We start from the raw sequence: 15,544 nt of genomic DNA on the forward strand, positions 1-15,544 counted from the left end.
TGAGGCCAGAGAGGAGAGGGTGGAAGACAGAAAGATCACTGACCTACCTGTGGTGAGAGAGTGAGACCCAAAGACCCTGCTTCATCACAGGAAATACCAATGATCCTAAAAGCCTTGGTTTTTCACAGTGTGAAGCTGAGAAAGGTGTGAGGCGAGATCACTACCCTAGGGGTGAGAGCAGTACTCCATCAGGCTGTGGATGAAAGCTTTGTATGTGATCAGAAGCTCATATGTGCTGAGGAAGTACTTTGCATGACTGAGGATGCCCAGTTGGCGACTGGCTTTGGAGGCCAGCTTGGAAATGTAGTTTTCCCAGGCAAGATCATGGCAGATAGTTGGGCCCAAATGTTTGAATGAAAGGACTTCTTAATGAGGATTGTTGAGAAAGTAGATGGGGTGGTGGGGGGGGGGATTCCAGACGGTCCTTTCGGAGAGACATAATGAGAGTGTGAGATTTGTCAGGGTTGAAAGACATGTTCCATGTGTTGGACCAGCTTGTGATTTTTATCCAGATCTGCAGTGAGTGAAAAGGTTGCTGCTTTCTGATCTGAGGGATGACAGATGGTACGGCAGAGGGTGGAGTCATCGGCAAAGAGATACAGAGGATTTTCTCGAGAGTCGGAGAGATCATTAATGAAAATCTGAAAAAGAACAGCGCCCAGAACACTGCATTGAGGAACTCTAGCCTGGACAGGAAGAGGGGATGAGAGTACTCCATTTAGGGCCACACCTTGATTGCGACATGAGAGGAAGTCTGTGCGCCATGAGTGGAAATTGCCTTTGATACCATCAGAAGAGAGGAGCAGGATGGGGGGCCAGACCGTATCGAAAGCTCACGATATGTCAAGAGAGATGGCTCTGATTTGAAGTCTAGCATTGAGTACCTCCATCCATTGTTGGGAAAGCAGAGGCAGCAAGCCCAGGGTAGAGTGACCTGGGCCGAATGCAAATTGATGACCGGAAATCAAGCCAATGGAGAAGGGGAAGGATTTAATGTTGGAAGCGAGGATGTGATGGATTCCATGATCTTGCTGATGATTGGGAGAAGGCTGATTGGAAACCAGAAAACATCACCGCTCTGCATAACAAAGGTGCAAAAACAAATCCCTGCAACTGCAGACCAAACAGATGGCACATGACCTTGAGGAAATGAGAGGGTGAATAGAACAGATAGAGGGTGAGCAAGAGCAGCAGAGCAGGTTTTAAGAACATGTGAGATGATGCCCTTTGGATCGGTTACAGAATGAGATTCCAGGTTTGGCGGCAAACTCTCAACCTTTTTGGGAGAAAAGGACACAGAGTCCAGGAACAGCTGGGTGTGACTGGGTAAGGTGGGTACAGAAAGCGATGGGTTTGGGACACAAGATTTCGAAGCAAACACAGAGTTTAGACATTCAGCATTTTTGCGTGCAGTGTCAACTATGCAGTCATTTGAGGTAATGGAGGGGGAACATACACCAGAAATGGACCGAACCAGATTCCACCAGGATTTGGAGGAGGGAGACAGGTTTGCGAGTTCAGACTTGAGAAAAGAAAGATGTTCTTTCCTGGTTTTCCTAAGGGTAGACACACACTTGTTCTGAGCTTTGTGTAAGGAACTGAGATTGCCTTCAGTAGGAGTTGCCTTCCATGAGGCGAAGGCAAGTTGTTTCAGGGCAACACTCTTGCCACAAGCTTCAGTGTGCCTTGGGTGGGAGGAAGGTTATGACAACTGAAGACGAGATGAGATAAATCTGTGCACGAGAGAGAAAGCAAATTTCTTTGAAAGAATGCCCAGGATGAGTTGATGTCTGAGAAAGTAGAAATGGGAGACCAGTCTAGAGGTTTGATGGCTGCTTGAAGTCCGTCAGTCAGCCTGAGTGAAATGCCAGACTCAACGGCGTTGAGGTGGTTCTCCAATATCAGTCAGAGAGATGACCGCTTCAACAAGCATATGGTCAGATGAACTGATTGGAGCAGAGGAAGAACAGCAGATATTTTCAGGGAAATTGGTCAAAATCAAATTCAGAAGAGATGGCGTGCAGTTGGTTGAGGTCCGGGTCGGGAGGTTGACAGATTGTATGAGTCCCAATGAATCACAGAAGTCCTTTTTCTGAAGTGCTGTTGCAGGTGAGAGAGGTACCCACACCCAGCCAACTGGCATGATGACATTGAAAGTCACCACATATGAGGAAGAGAGAGTTGGGATCAGAGGATAGAAGTTGGTCCTTGTTTTCGGCGAGTGAGATGTAAATGGAGTCATCACTGTTTGGTGGGATGGTACAACACGCATATAAACATGAGGTGGGAGTGGAGAGTTAGCTGTAGCCAGAGGTATTCCTGAGGGTGTGGGGGAGTGAGGGCAGTGCATGGAGAGTGAGGAATAGAGTTTTTGATGAAGAGAGCAACTCCACCACCAGGCCGAGGCTCAGGTCTGTCATACCTTCCATGAGGTAGGAGGGAGTAACTGAGTTGAGATGCTAAGGAGTCAGAAACGTCTTGAAGGAGGGAAGTTTCTGTTAAGCAGATTGTCTGGTTTTTCAATGGCAACCTGTATGGAAAGATCTGTCACGTTAGAGTGAATGCCCCGGATGTTTGAGGTCCACACTGTTAATTAGGATTTGGGTGCAGATGAGGGAGGAGGTTGGAGATGGGGGGGAGGGAGAGTTGTTGACAGTGGATGGGGGATTGTGGAAGAGCTAGGGGAGAGGGCTGGATGAGGAGGAGAATAGGCTCGGTGGTGATTGGATGAGGCACAGTGTGGAGTAATAAGAGAGGGGGGAATAGGGAAGTTTAAGATTGGAGGAGGTGGAGGAATGAGTTAGAAGAGAGAGGGCAGGAGAAGAAGGCAGCTTTGTGGATGTGAGGGGGGGGGGGAAGAATGGAGGGAGTAGGGTGAGTGCGGAGTTTTTGAGAGGTGAGAGGGAAGCTTGAAGGGGGAAGAGAGTGTAAGTTGCTTTGAAAGGGAGGTGAGGGAGGGGAGACGATGAAAGCATGCACGGCCATGGGGTCGGAGAGGTGGCAGAGGGGAAAGATGAGACTTCGTCGTGGTATGGTGAAGAAGGCAGCGGATAGGGGGAGGCACAATATTTGAGGCGTAGGGAAGAGGGGGGGGAGGTGATAGGAAAGAAAGAGCATGTTTGAGATGTTGAGTGTATTGATTGAGAAAGTGAGATGCATGTTAGGTTAGAATGGAGCCCACAGATGTTAGAACACCACACATTTTGGGACACCCAAGGAAGAGCTCATAGTGAAGTGGTGCTAACTGAGTAGGTAGGATGAGGGGAATGATGGGAGGGGTAAGGAGAGGGGATAACAGGTGAAGTGTTAGGAGGAGGTATAGTTAAGGAGGTGAGGTGAATTGGCACTGAAGTTGGAAAAAAAGAACGATTGATGGAATACGAACAAGCATTGCAAAATGGGATTTCACAAATTTTGACTCAGAGATATGTTAATTTAAAAATAAATAAATAAAGGTCTCTTAAAATGTTTCAACTTCCTCTTTCACACGTGTGGACACCCCTTCCTCCCAATTCCATCTCCATGTGCTGCAAGGTGGCGTCGCCGGGTGCCTTAGGCACCCCAGGATTATGGGTTTCAAATTTGGGGAGAAAATCATTTTTGGACTTTGGCTGAATACAAATTTTTATTAATATTTCAGTATTTATGGTTCAAGTTGAGCTCTGCAATTTTTTTGTCAGCAAAAAAATAAATAAATAAACAAACGATAGTGCATAATGGGTTGCTTAATTTACGTTCATGCACGTTAAATAGTTTTTCTGTTATTTCTGCCATAACATGTTACTTGCTGTTTCACAACTCTTGAGGGTATGACGTAACATTAAACTCCACACATTTAAGAAAAGGCAATTATTTTGCATATTTTCAAAAACTTCTTGCTCCCTCTGCCACCAAAGATGGACAGAAGTTATGTTTACACATCTGCCTGTGTGTCTCACACCTCTGTCTGTCTGTGAACGCGGTATCTCCAAAAGTTGTGGAAGGATTTGGTCGAAATTTGGTGGAGAGGTTGGGTGTGTGACAAGGATGAAATGATTAGATTTTAGTGAAGATCCAGATACGAGAATTTTTAAAGTGATTCTTCACCATTGAGAGATCGGGCCAAAAATGATAGAGAATGATGTATCAAAAAGTTTGAATGCATTCCAATGAAACTTGGTGGACAGTTTGGGTGTTTGACAACGAATAATTGTTCAGTTTTGATGAAGATCTGAATCTGGATTCAGATATGAGAATAAAAAAAAATACCTTAAGTGATTTTTTTTTTTTTTTTCACCATTGAGAGATGGGGCCAAAAACGATATATTGTTATTCTCCTCCTTTTCTCTTCATAAGGGATGAGGTCTGATTGCATCAAGCTTCTGCCCTGCCTTGACCACAATACTCTGCCACCTCCCTCGGTCCTCAGCCAACGCTCTCCACTCCCACATTCCTGATGTCCCTCCTCACACAATCCTCCCATCTCAACCTCAGTCTCCCTCTTTTCCTCATACCTTGCTCCCTCAACCTATCCACTCTCTTTGCCACTCTCTTACCCCATCTGCACCAAGTGTTCAGCCCATCTCAGCTGGCATTTCACCAATCTCCCCATCAGGCTCATCTTCACACCAATCTCCTCACTCAGTTCATCCATCCTCCTTCTCTCCACCCTCTTTACTCCCACAATCCTCCTGATCCAATTGTTCTCGCAAACCTGCAGCCTCTGTTGTCTCCCTGTCAATGCCATCATCTTCAGGCCATAAAAGTAGGGTGGCATTACACATGACATCAGAACCTTCCCTTTAAATTTTCTTCATATCTTTGTGTCTCTCATTACTCCCTCCACCCTTCTCCATGCATTTACACCTACCTGAATCCTCCTCCGCAACTCTGCGTTGGATTTGTTTTCCTTGGTCACTGTTCCAGTCAGATACTCAAACCTATTTCGCTGCCTAATTTCCTTCCCCTCTAACCTGCTATTCATTTATTTTCTCTGTTGCCCAACCGACATCACTTCAGCCTTGTCCATACTCATCTTCAACCCATGCTTCCAAAATACCTCCTGCATCTCCCACCCACTCTCCACCGCAACAGCCAGATCATCCGCATACAACATCCTCCCCATACTCCCCTTGAAGCTCACCATTCTGCTTACCAAGCTCCATCACCATGATGAACATCAGTGGGCTGAGAGCTTCCCTGCCTCAAACTGATGTTCATGCTAAACTCCTCAGACATTCAAGGACCAACCAAAACTCCTCCCTTTGTTCCCTTGTACTTCCTTTCCACCAACCTGACTTCTGCTTCCAGCACTCCCATCCATCTCGGTGTCGCCATCACCATCTCTCTCGGGACAGTGTCGTAGGCCTTCTCCACCATACAGCACAATATTTTAAAAAGTTATGGTTGAGTTGGTTAGGTGACAAGAACGAGCCATTTCGATTTTGGTTCAGGTCTGGATCCAGATCTGGCCTATCAGTGCGATACAACACTTAAACTGTTCATCCTGGCAGAAGCATCTGCTATACCGAGTGCCGTTCTAGTTTAATGCTGTTATTTTGTTTACTGAAGCTCATTATACAACTTATTAGACCATTGAAAGGTACCATGGCCATAATAACGTCACACAAATAATAATACTTAGAATACCATTCCTTTCGTCCACCATAAAGGTACTCAGGGCTGCCAAGGCAGTTTCATTGGCAAGGAATGCAGTTCTGGATGGGTCACCACTCCGCCGCAGGTTACCCCGAATAGTAACAGTTATTACGCCAGTACACTGGTACTCATTTTGCTGATCTGAGAATGATGACATGCTAAGTTAACCCTTCCTGGTGTTAATTCAAAGGTCGACAAAGGCTTGAACTCAGCGGTTAAGATGGCTGGCTTGGCACCTTGGAGTCTAGTCTTAAGCCAACACCAGGCTCAGCTTCACAAAATTAGGGTTATATTTATCTTTGAATGTATCAAATTGTTTTTGCTTGCCATTCATTGGCATAAATATGATTAACTAGAATGAATGGGGATGGTGGTGAGAATTGGCTGAATACAATGGGATCCAGGGCAGTGCCGCCTCAATCTTCAAATGTACCATACCCTTCACATAATTTAGTTTTTCTCAGGGTAATCTGAGATGCAATGTGACTCCATGATTCTCAATACAATATATTTCCTGGATAATGAATCCATTTGTACTGATAAACTTCATTTAAATAACCAGAAAGTACTCTTCGGTATTAAACGGTTAACAACACCAGCTAAGTGTGTATCAGCAGATTGATCTGGTTGTATTGGCAGGTACCATGTACGGATGTTTAACCTAAATGATGGTGGACAGCCAAACCAGTAGCACCTTACTGCAAAAGGCCTGTATGAGCTGCCTTCTCAATTCGACTGAAGACGATCCCAATGCAAAACTGGTTCACCACAAAGTCGATTCTTGGACAACTTTGCTGTGGGCTGCAGAACTTTGAATGCATGCTCTGATCCTGGACTTGGCAAAGGGTTTGTCTGTTGCAGAAATACCACCAAAAGTGTCATGGCATTTTCACAATGAAAAAGAGACCTGGACTCTATCATTGCAAAACAGACAACAAGTAGTGAAACTACCACAACTGACAGTTCCAGAAGGTCAAATAGGCACTCCACAAGCATGTCAAGAGTATATGAGGCACAGTGTATCTTCTGAAAGGTCAAGACACGAGAGATTCTTCCACAATGTAGGAAGTTGCGCTCAGATTTCAGAATCGGGAATGCAGCCGTTGCGAAGATTGATGGCAGGGTGCTTTCTCTTATCGGCAGAGAGCTCGTTGCTGCCCAGGGGCTACGATCACAGGTCATGTTACCGTTTATATACAAAGACTACAGCCAGTCGTGTTGAAGTTGAGAAACACAAGGATACCAAAGCTGACTTTGACAAAGCAGTGAAAGAGGCGTACAATATGTTGTTCTTATTCATTCAGAATGAGCTCTTTGCCAACCCTGACGTGTCACATATGACTCTTATTGTATCCAAGCTAGTTACTTAACTGTAGTCTCTTGGTGTTGAACTGGTTGACGATTCAATCAAGAAACATTTGTCATAAACTGGAAAATGAAATTGGAGAAGCTCTGCATATCTTCCCTGACGACAAAGGGGAACTTCTTGTCTATCCTGATAACCTTTCAATGCACGAGCTGGCAAAAATAAATCACGAATTGAAAGCTGAGTTGCAGGCTTTTCAATCTTCCAACAATGACCAAATTATTTTCAAGGTTGCTATGCAGCTGAGAGCCCATTTATATTGAAACAAGATGTCAGTAAAGTATGGCCACCTGAAATAGATAATAGTGCATCCTGCATCCCCGAATCAGTCCTCCATTTCCTGTACACATTGCTTGCAGGTGAAAGAGGAGGTGCAAAGTCATCCCAAAGAGTCCATCGACTTGCCAACAGCTTTACTCAGGACATCATTGATTCCATTACCCACAGAAAGGTGAAGCCAACAAAGCACATCATGTTGCCATTTGCTATAAAATCACTCATTAAATGTTGAATTGATCCATACTCTCAACAAACTTGCCCCAGTGTGTCTTACTCCAAGATTGAGGACATTGACGTGGCATTTTGGCTGCAGAAACTGTCACTAGCAAAAGGCAGTGTTGCGATGCCCTGCAATATCCATCCTTGTGTGTTTACTACCAGAGCCTGGGACGATATTTATCACCTGGAGGAGACAGATAGACAGTGGTGAGGGACCATCCCATAAAATACATAGCATTGCTGTCCAGGATAAATCTACGGGACCTCTGCCTTTCAAGAATACAACTCCAGTTTCCAAAACAAAAAAGTATTAATACTGAACCATTAATGCTTCCCACCGACAATGCTGGACACTGAAAATGGTATTGAAGTATTGAGTGGGTCCCAAAAATTATATGTACATTATATTTGGCTATGTATAGCTCCCCCTCTCGGTGATTTTCACAAAAAAAAAACACAAAAAACGACGTCATTTCAAAAACCTATTAATAAACATTTTATCATGACAAGTTTCATTGTTGTACAACAAACCATTCTGGAGTAATAGATTCATAATACAACCCCCGTCCCCCTAGCCCCTGTGGTAAGGGTACCTGACACAACTCAATTTGACGACGCTTAGAAAAGTGGCATTTACTTCCACAAAGCTGCCACTCTGTGATTTGCTATCGTATCAATTTATCATCGACAGACATAGATCTTTCAGAAAAAAAAAAACCTCATGATAATTTGCCACCTCAAGTGCTACGAATAAGTGAAATTTGGGGTCCTGCCTATAGTAAACATCAAAATGGTTTCAATGAACTGCAACTAAACTAGATGAAGGACCAATCAACTCAGTCAGGATATGTAATTTGGCCTTGTGATCCCAGCATCATGAGCCATGTGCTCAGATGGGAACAATGAAGGCTATTGTATGATGCATTTGATTCTTTTTTTTTGAAGCGGTGAAGCTGCATCAATATTTGACTTTGTCCTTTCTTGCGTCCGTCCGTCCGTTCATCCATCCATCTGTCGATAAGAAGAAGAATAACCTTTCTAACCTACCATGTTTAATTATACACGGTTCTAATGGGTTTTGTTCATATCTAGGCTTTGATGATTTCATATTAAAAATGCCAAACTGAACCTTCCTTTGGACACAGGTGCAATTTTTAAAGATTTGAATACTAATTTTACAGTTATGTTTTCACACCTGTCTGTCTGTGAGCAGGATCTCTCAAAAGGTTGTGTACAGATTTGGACGAAATTTGGTGGACAGGTTGGGTCTGTGACTAGGACGAATGAATTCGTTTTTGCTGAAGATCCGAATCGGAATACGGATACGATAATTTCTTAATGTGAATCATCACCATTTAGAGATCGGGCTAAAAGCGATATACCATATAGCACAATATCTCAAAATGTTGTGGACAAGTTATGACAACTTGGTGGATGAGTTGATTAGGTGACAAGAACAAGCAGATTCAATTTTGGTTCATGTCCGGATCTAGATCCAGCCTATCCGTGGGATACAAAATGTTAACTGTTCAACTTGGTGGAGGCATGGAGTCTGTTCTAGTCTTTTCTCCTGTAATTATTGTATCCCTTACTCTTACTCTTTTTTTTTTTTACCACTGTAAACTGAATATTTGAGCTTATTGTAAAATAGTGGTTGGAAAATTTTGACCTTTGATTTGCTTTATTTGAATTTGTAATGTTAATTAATTCTCATTCCTGCGTGTTGCAATAAGCAACTGCGTAAGATCATAGTCTATACTTGAACAACAGCCGATAAGGGCCTTCAACATCGACGCATGACTGTCAACCCCACTCCACTTTACCCAATCCTCATAGTTCCACCTCTCGAGGGCTTCGTCATGAACCGTCTGCAGGGGGATTACTTTGAAACTCTTCTGTACAAGATCTTCGTTTCCATCGATGAGCACACCAACGTGATGGAAGTGGGTGTCCCCATTTTTAATATTTTGTTCATATGCAGTGCATCATTAAAGGGCCCCCTAATTTTGTTTGTTTGTTTATTTATTTATTTTTTCCTGAATCTGATTTGGTGCCGACACTCTTATTGAGTAGAGCATGGTCTTCTTTGGCTCAACAGTGATGCAGGAATGTTTTTTAGTAAATGGCATACATTGGAATTGGGTAAATACATTGCAGAATGGCTCAGCCTGGGAGTAATTGCTGAAAGCTATCTATCCGGGTTATTCCCGCCATCTTTGTTCTTTGTTCCTTTCACATTCATTTCTAAAAAAAAAAAATTTTTTCGGAGAAGTGAATTCTTGCAGAATTTTTTTTTTTTCTGTAAGGCTCACTTGGCTGTGCCTGGATTGGTATGAGGGTAGTGGAGCAGCGGCTGAAACCCGAATCCTATCCAGGTTCCTCCTGATGACTCCATCTTTGCTCTTTACTTCTTCGGGTTCCTTCGTGGTCTTCCGTTTTATCACACCACAGGATTATTTGCTTTCATAGAAAGACTTTCATGATGACTTGAGTCAGGCGAGTCCTTTTATTTTTCTCCTTTGGTTTTTATTCTCATCTGGCTATTAATCAAGAGATAACGTGATCCGAGCTGGTAGTCTGCCTTTGAGTTGTAAGGACTGGGTTCGACCACCAGTGAGGTCGGACATAACTTTCAAACTTTCCTTTTGGTGCAATACCAGCAGGTAGCGCTGCATCTTGGAGCATGCCTCTTAGACATCAGAATCTCAAGTTGGCCGTCTTGTCTGCATTTGTTGTAGATCTAAAAATATCACTGCATCTTTCAAAAACGAAGGCTGTTTTGTACCGGCACGCAGACCAAAGTCTGTGCGTGTATGTTAGATGTTCCCCCCCCCCCTCCTCTTTCTTTTTTCTGTGGCACTGTTGAAAATGTACCCCTTTCTATGCATGCACCATTGAAATAGAGTGGACGATCTCTCTGATAATGCTAACCTGGCTGAAGTTTCTCCAGTGTTCCATACAAAATGATCAAACCCTTTCCTTGTGTGCCATTTCCGTGTTCTCAGCTCGCAAATGTTTTGGAAATTGAGCTTTCTCTTGTGAAGGTGAGCAAACGTCGACTTTTCAACTTTGAACTTGGTGGTCTGAAGGATTCTCCTATATATGGAATAGCTGCCTTATTTATGATAGAACACATTAATATAAACAGTGTGTATATGTTTACATGGTTTACTGTGAGATGAACTTCAGAATGTGGCAAATTTCCTTCAATTAGTAATTTTTATTTAATTTTTTTTTGCTTGCTTTTCTTGAAATTGTTTTATATGAACTTCTGAACATGAAAAGCAGAGTTTTTTTTTTTCTCATTTATTGCCTCTGCCACAGAAGCTGGACAAAGGTTATGTTTTCACCCCTGTCTGTCTGTCTGTCTGTCTGTCTGTCTGTCTGTGAGCTGGATATCTCAAAAGGTTGTGGACGGATTTGGACGAAATTTGGTGGACAAGTTGGGTATTTGACAAGGAGGAATTGATTACATTTTGGTGAAGATCCGAAACCGGATACTATTTTTTTTTTAAAGTGATTCTTCTGCATTGATAGGGTCGAAACAATATATAGCATGATAATCTCAAAAAGTTTTGGACGAGTTACTACAAAACTTGGTGGACAGGTTGGGTGTTTGAGAAGGACAAAATGATTCGATTTTGATGAAGATCCAGATCCAGATCAGTCTATCGGTTGGGTAAAAAACATAAACTATTCAGCCTAGCTGAGGGAGGTATGCTCTCGACCGAGTGCCATTCTCATTTCCTCCTTTATTGCTTAGCTTGTCATTGATGACTTGATCATTGCAATTTAAGCTATTTTAGATGTGGCAATGTGAGAATGGTAGATTCTGAAAGTTTTTAAATGTTTAAAAGTTTTAATCTCTTTTCTTTTTATTGTGCATTTTGTTTATTTATATTTTTGCGTTGGTGCAGAATAATTTAATTACTTGAAACCTTTTTTTTTTCATTTTCTTTTTTTTTTTCCTCATTGCCTACTGGTATCTTTTTTTTTGTTACACATTTTCTTCTTTTTCCTCATTGCCTACTGTATGTCTTTTTTGTTATATGATTTAAAATGTTATAAAACAAAGCTCACATTTGGAGGACTTGACTAATACATATTTGTGTAAATTTTAGAGGTTTCCATTTGTCATTTTCGAAGTGCAGAGGTTGAGTTGGTAACGCCACACTGACATTGATTGCACCTAGAACGCTGTGTCTCTCTATTGCCGTCTGGGAATTGCTCACAAGAAAGGAAACCAGCTAAATGTGGAGAGTCTGCACTTGAGCTGGATGGATGCCCCACTGGTCAACAGGCTCAAGTAAGAGGTCTAACTGCACAATGGACATCGTTCCAAGCATCTGTGAACCAAACCTCGTGTAATTACCATCGGCATGTACCCATCACACCCTCTTTTACACGCTGTGTGATTATCTCCGCATTGCAGCATATTTCTTGTCTTGACACACGGCAATCACTGTGGGTGCGTTTACTTCCAGTGTTAGGATTGGTGTACATTCAAAACTTGAATTTATATGGCTAAAACTGAAAAGTATGATTTCATGATTGCGATGGTGATATTTGGGCTGGCAGTACAGCCTAAAGGTGTGCATTCTCACTGCTGTGCCATCTAGCCTGGGTTTGAATCTTAGCCCAGCTGTCATCCCTAAATCTCACCATTGCATTTCTCTTCCTAAAAACATCCCCTAATAAAATGGTGTTGATGTATGGTGATTCGACTTTGCGTGCTATGTTTATTTTATTCCTCTTATCTCTATCAGGAATTTACACCTATGGGAGAGAAGAACCACCAGCGATTCATTTCAGCTGTGGCGAGTGGAGCAGAAAACCCTTATCTAACGAGAACAGCATGCGGTGGAGTGCATACCTCCACCAGGCTGAACAGTTTACATTTTGTATCCCACTGATAGGCAGGATCTGCAGTGACACAGCAGCTTTGAAACAACTTGCCTTCTCTTCCTGGAAGGCTCATCCAACCGAAGATATTCTCGGTACATTCCAAAATGTCCACAACAAGTGTGTGTTCACTCTCAGGAGAGCCTGAAAACAACATCTGTCCAACCTCAAGAATGAACTTTCAAACTTGTCTCACTCCTCTAAACCTGGTGGTGCCTTGTCAAGTCTGTCTGAAGTATGCTCCCCTTCCATCCCTTCCCTCTCTTTAAATGGCACCACAGCTAACTCCACTCTTGGGAAGGCTGAATGCTTCAGTTCTGTTTGCTTCCAAATCTTGTGTCGCCAACCCCTCAATCTTGGTACCCACCCTTCCCTGTCATACCCAACTGCTCCTGGACTCTGTCTTTTGCACCTGTGAAGTTGGAGAAGGTTCTTTCAACCCTCGACTCTGACTCTGCAACTGGACCAGACGGCATCAGCTCATGTGTCCTAAAATCCTGCCCTTGAACGCCCTCTCTCTGCCCTTTTCACCATACCTTTTGTGCCAAGTCATCTTCCATCTGCCTGGAAATCTGCCAATTGCATGACATAAAAAATGTGCAAAAACTGATCCTCTTAACTTCAGACCTATCAGTTTATTTTCAATCAGCAGCAAGGTCATCAAATCCATCATCACAGTTTATATGAAATCCTTCCATTTCTCCAACAACCTCATCTCAGATCACCAATTTGGTTTCAGACCAAGTCACTCCACCTTGGACATACTGCTGCCACTCACCAAACAATGGATGAAGGTTCTCGATGTCAGACATGAGATCATGGTCATCTTTCGGGACATATCTCGTGATCATAGTACGGTCTGGCATCCTGCCTTGCTCTCCAAATTATCTGCCTATGGCATCCAAGGCCAACTCCACACATGGCTTACTGACTTCCTCGACTTTCATGGCCAACATGTGGCTCTCAATGGAATCCTTTCATCTGCTCTCCCTGTCAAAGGTGGAGTGTCGCAAAGCAGTGTTCTGGACCCAGTACTATTCCTGATCTTCATAAATGTTCTCTGACTCCATGGAAAATCCCTTTTTATCTATTTGCTAATGACTCCACCCTCTGCCGTGATATCCATCATTATTCAAAGAGGAAGGCTGCAGCTTCTTCCCTCTCTTGACAAAATCTTCAGATTGTCAAACACTTGGAATGTGTCTTTCAATCCTGCCAAATCTCACTCTCTCATTATTTCTCTCTGAAGGGATGATCTGGCAAACCCTTCCATCTACTTTCTTAACAATCCTCTTGAGGAATTTCAGTCATTTCTACTCCTGGGACTCACTATCAGCCATGATCTTTCTTGGACAAACCACATTTCAAAGTTAACCTCCAAAGCCAGCTGCCGACTGGGCATCCTCTGTCACGCAAATCCCTTCCTTGGCACACCTGAACCTCCAATCCATTTACAAGGCCTTCATTCCCAGTTTGATGAAGTACTGCTCTACCCTATGGGTTGGCTCCCCTGCCTCACACCTTGCAGAGCTTAACGCCATGGAAACCGAAGCCTTCAATATTATTGGAATCTCCTGCAATGAAGGAAGCTAAGTCTATGGGCCTATCACTTGGCCATCACAGACAGGTCTGGTGGTCTCTATCTTCCACCGCCTCCTTTCTGGTCTTGCATCCTCTGCTCTTTCCATGCTTTGTCTCCCCCCCCGCATCATCCAATCCCCCAGATTCCTGCAGGGCAGATGGTCGACCATAACGCCCCCCCCCCCCACCCGGTGAAACGACCTAAATTCAGAATCACTGCTTCCCTCCACTCATTTGTTCCTATTTTTGTTTTCCTGCCTATGGAACCAATTTCCACATTATCTTTATTCTCATTCTTCTCTCCAGGTCTTCAAGCCAGCTGTTCACCACCATCTCAGATCATCCCCAATCCAAAACCATCATCTTTTCTATCCTCGTTAACCCACCAGCCCAATCCCTCCTCCTTCCAAATTTCCAGTGTTCCCTCCTGAGAGTTTTCTTCTGTATCTATTTTGTTCGCCTCATGCATCCTTTCCTGCCCCATTTTTCCTCCCCACACCCATTGTTTGTTCAAGTCTGCCTCTATCTTGGGCTTCAACTCTGCTGTTGGTGTTTTCCCCCTCTCACTGCTGTTACTTTTGACCTGTTGCATCCTGATCTGTTCAATGTACTTGTACTAGCTTTTCCTTCCTGACTTGCTCCAATACGTTTACAAAAAACTTTATTTATTTATTTTTTCAACATTTGTTCCTATGATTCTTCTATTCGCAAAGGTCTGCCATGGACCCTCAGAAGATGCTTCTTGGCTGGGAAGGTGATGCAAGTCACTCTGCGTCAGATGCTGATACAGCCAGCCAGGAGGAACTAGGTGAGTCATTGCCTTCTCATATGCAGAAAGAAATAGCACCATACCTTCATATATTGAAAAGCAAACCACCTTGGTGTTGCTTCGTAAAGTATTAAAAAAATTTCCACGTGTCTTGTGAATTGATAATGCTGCTCTGAAATTCTCATAAGGAGGCACCTCAACAATCATTTGCTTTTCTTTATCACCTTCCTCATGTCCACCAAAATCGTCAACGTTTCCAAGCTGGGTGGCCTTTCATGGTTTCTTTCAGACTCGTCTAGTGTTAACAGCCTTCCACTGGCAGGATCCTTATCGACAGTCATGCACACGAAACGCATCGCCTTTCTTTTTGATTCGACGCTCACTGCCTTCCTCATGATGGGGAACCTCTCACCGGTACGTATTTATCAGAGCCTCTGCACTCTTACTCACTGCTAGTATTCTTTTGCTCTCTGGATTTTTGGAGGAAGTTTAATTTTGCGAATTACTGCTTTTCTTTCTCCTCTCCCATGTGCAGAACCTGAAAAGTCATGCCGTAACCATGTTTGAGGTTGGTAAGCTTTCCGATGAATCTCTAGACAGCTTCCTCCTGGAACTTGAGAAGGTACATTGGTTGGGGATTCTACATCGTTTGAGCTTGATCAAGCTATTTTGTTTGTCATTTCCATCTGAGCACATGGCTGATTAATGTGATTATGCTGGCATTTTGGTTTTAAATTCTGATACAGTGTTTATTTGTCTGTCGTTCACTAATGCCCTAATGTATGTAAAAG

The 15,544-nt window shown here is 43.2% G+C and overlaps 1 protein-coding gene across 3 annotated transcripts in view; it reads left to right on the forward strand.

Moving 5' to 3' along the window:
- Positions 1–15,544, forward strand: part of FAM91A1 (family with sequence similarity 91 member A1) — an 88,489-nt gene that overhangs the window by 37,404 nt on the left and 35,541 nt on the right. For all 3 annotated transcript variants that reach the window (XM_085881443.1, XM_085881442.1, XM_085881444.1), the window contains 6 exons: positions 9,338–9,444; positions 10,507–10,545; positions 11,695–11,807; positions 14,698–14,792; positions 15,043–15,167; positions 15,289–15,375. In XM_085881443.1, the coding sequence (XP_085737569.1) occupies positions 9,338–9,444; positions 10,507–10,545; positions 11,695–11,807; positions 14,698–14,792; positions 15,043–15,167; positions 15,289–15,375 (566 nt within the window). The remainder of the gene's footprint in view (positions 1–9,337; positions 9,445–10,506; positions 10,546–11,694; positions 11,808–14,697; positions 14,793–15,042; positions 15,168–15,288; positions 15,376–15,544) is intronic.

Source organism: Eptatretus burgeri, chromosome 5, assembly GCF_056783735.1.
Source record: "Eptatretus burgeri isolate ZD-2024b chromosome 5, Ebu_testis_v1, whole genome shotgun sequence".
NCBI classification, from domain to species: Eukaryota; Metazoa; Chordata; class Myxini; order Myxiniformes; family Myxinidae; genus Eptatretus; species Eptatretus burgeri.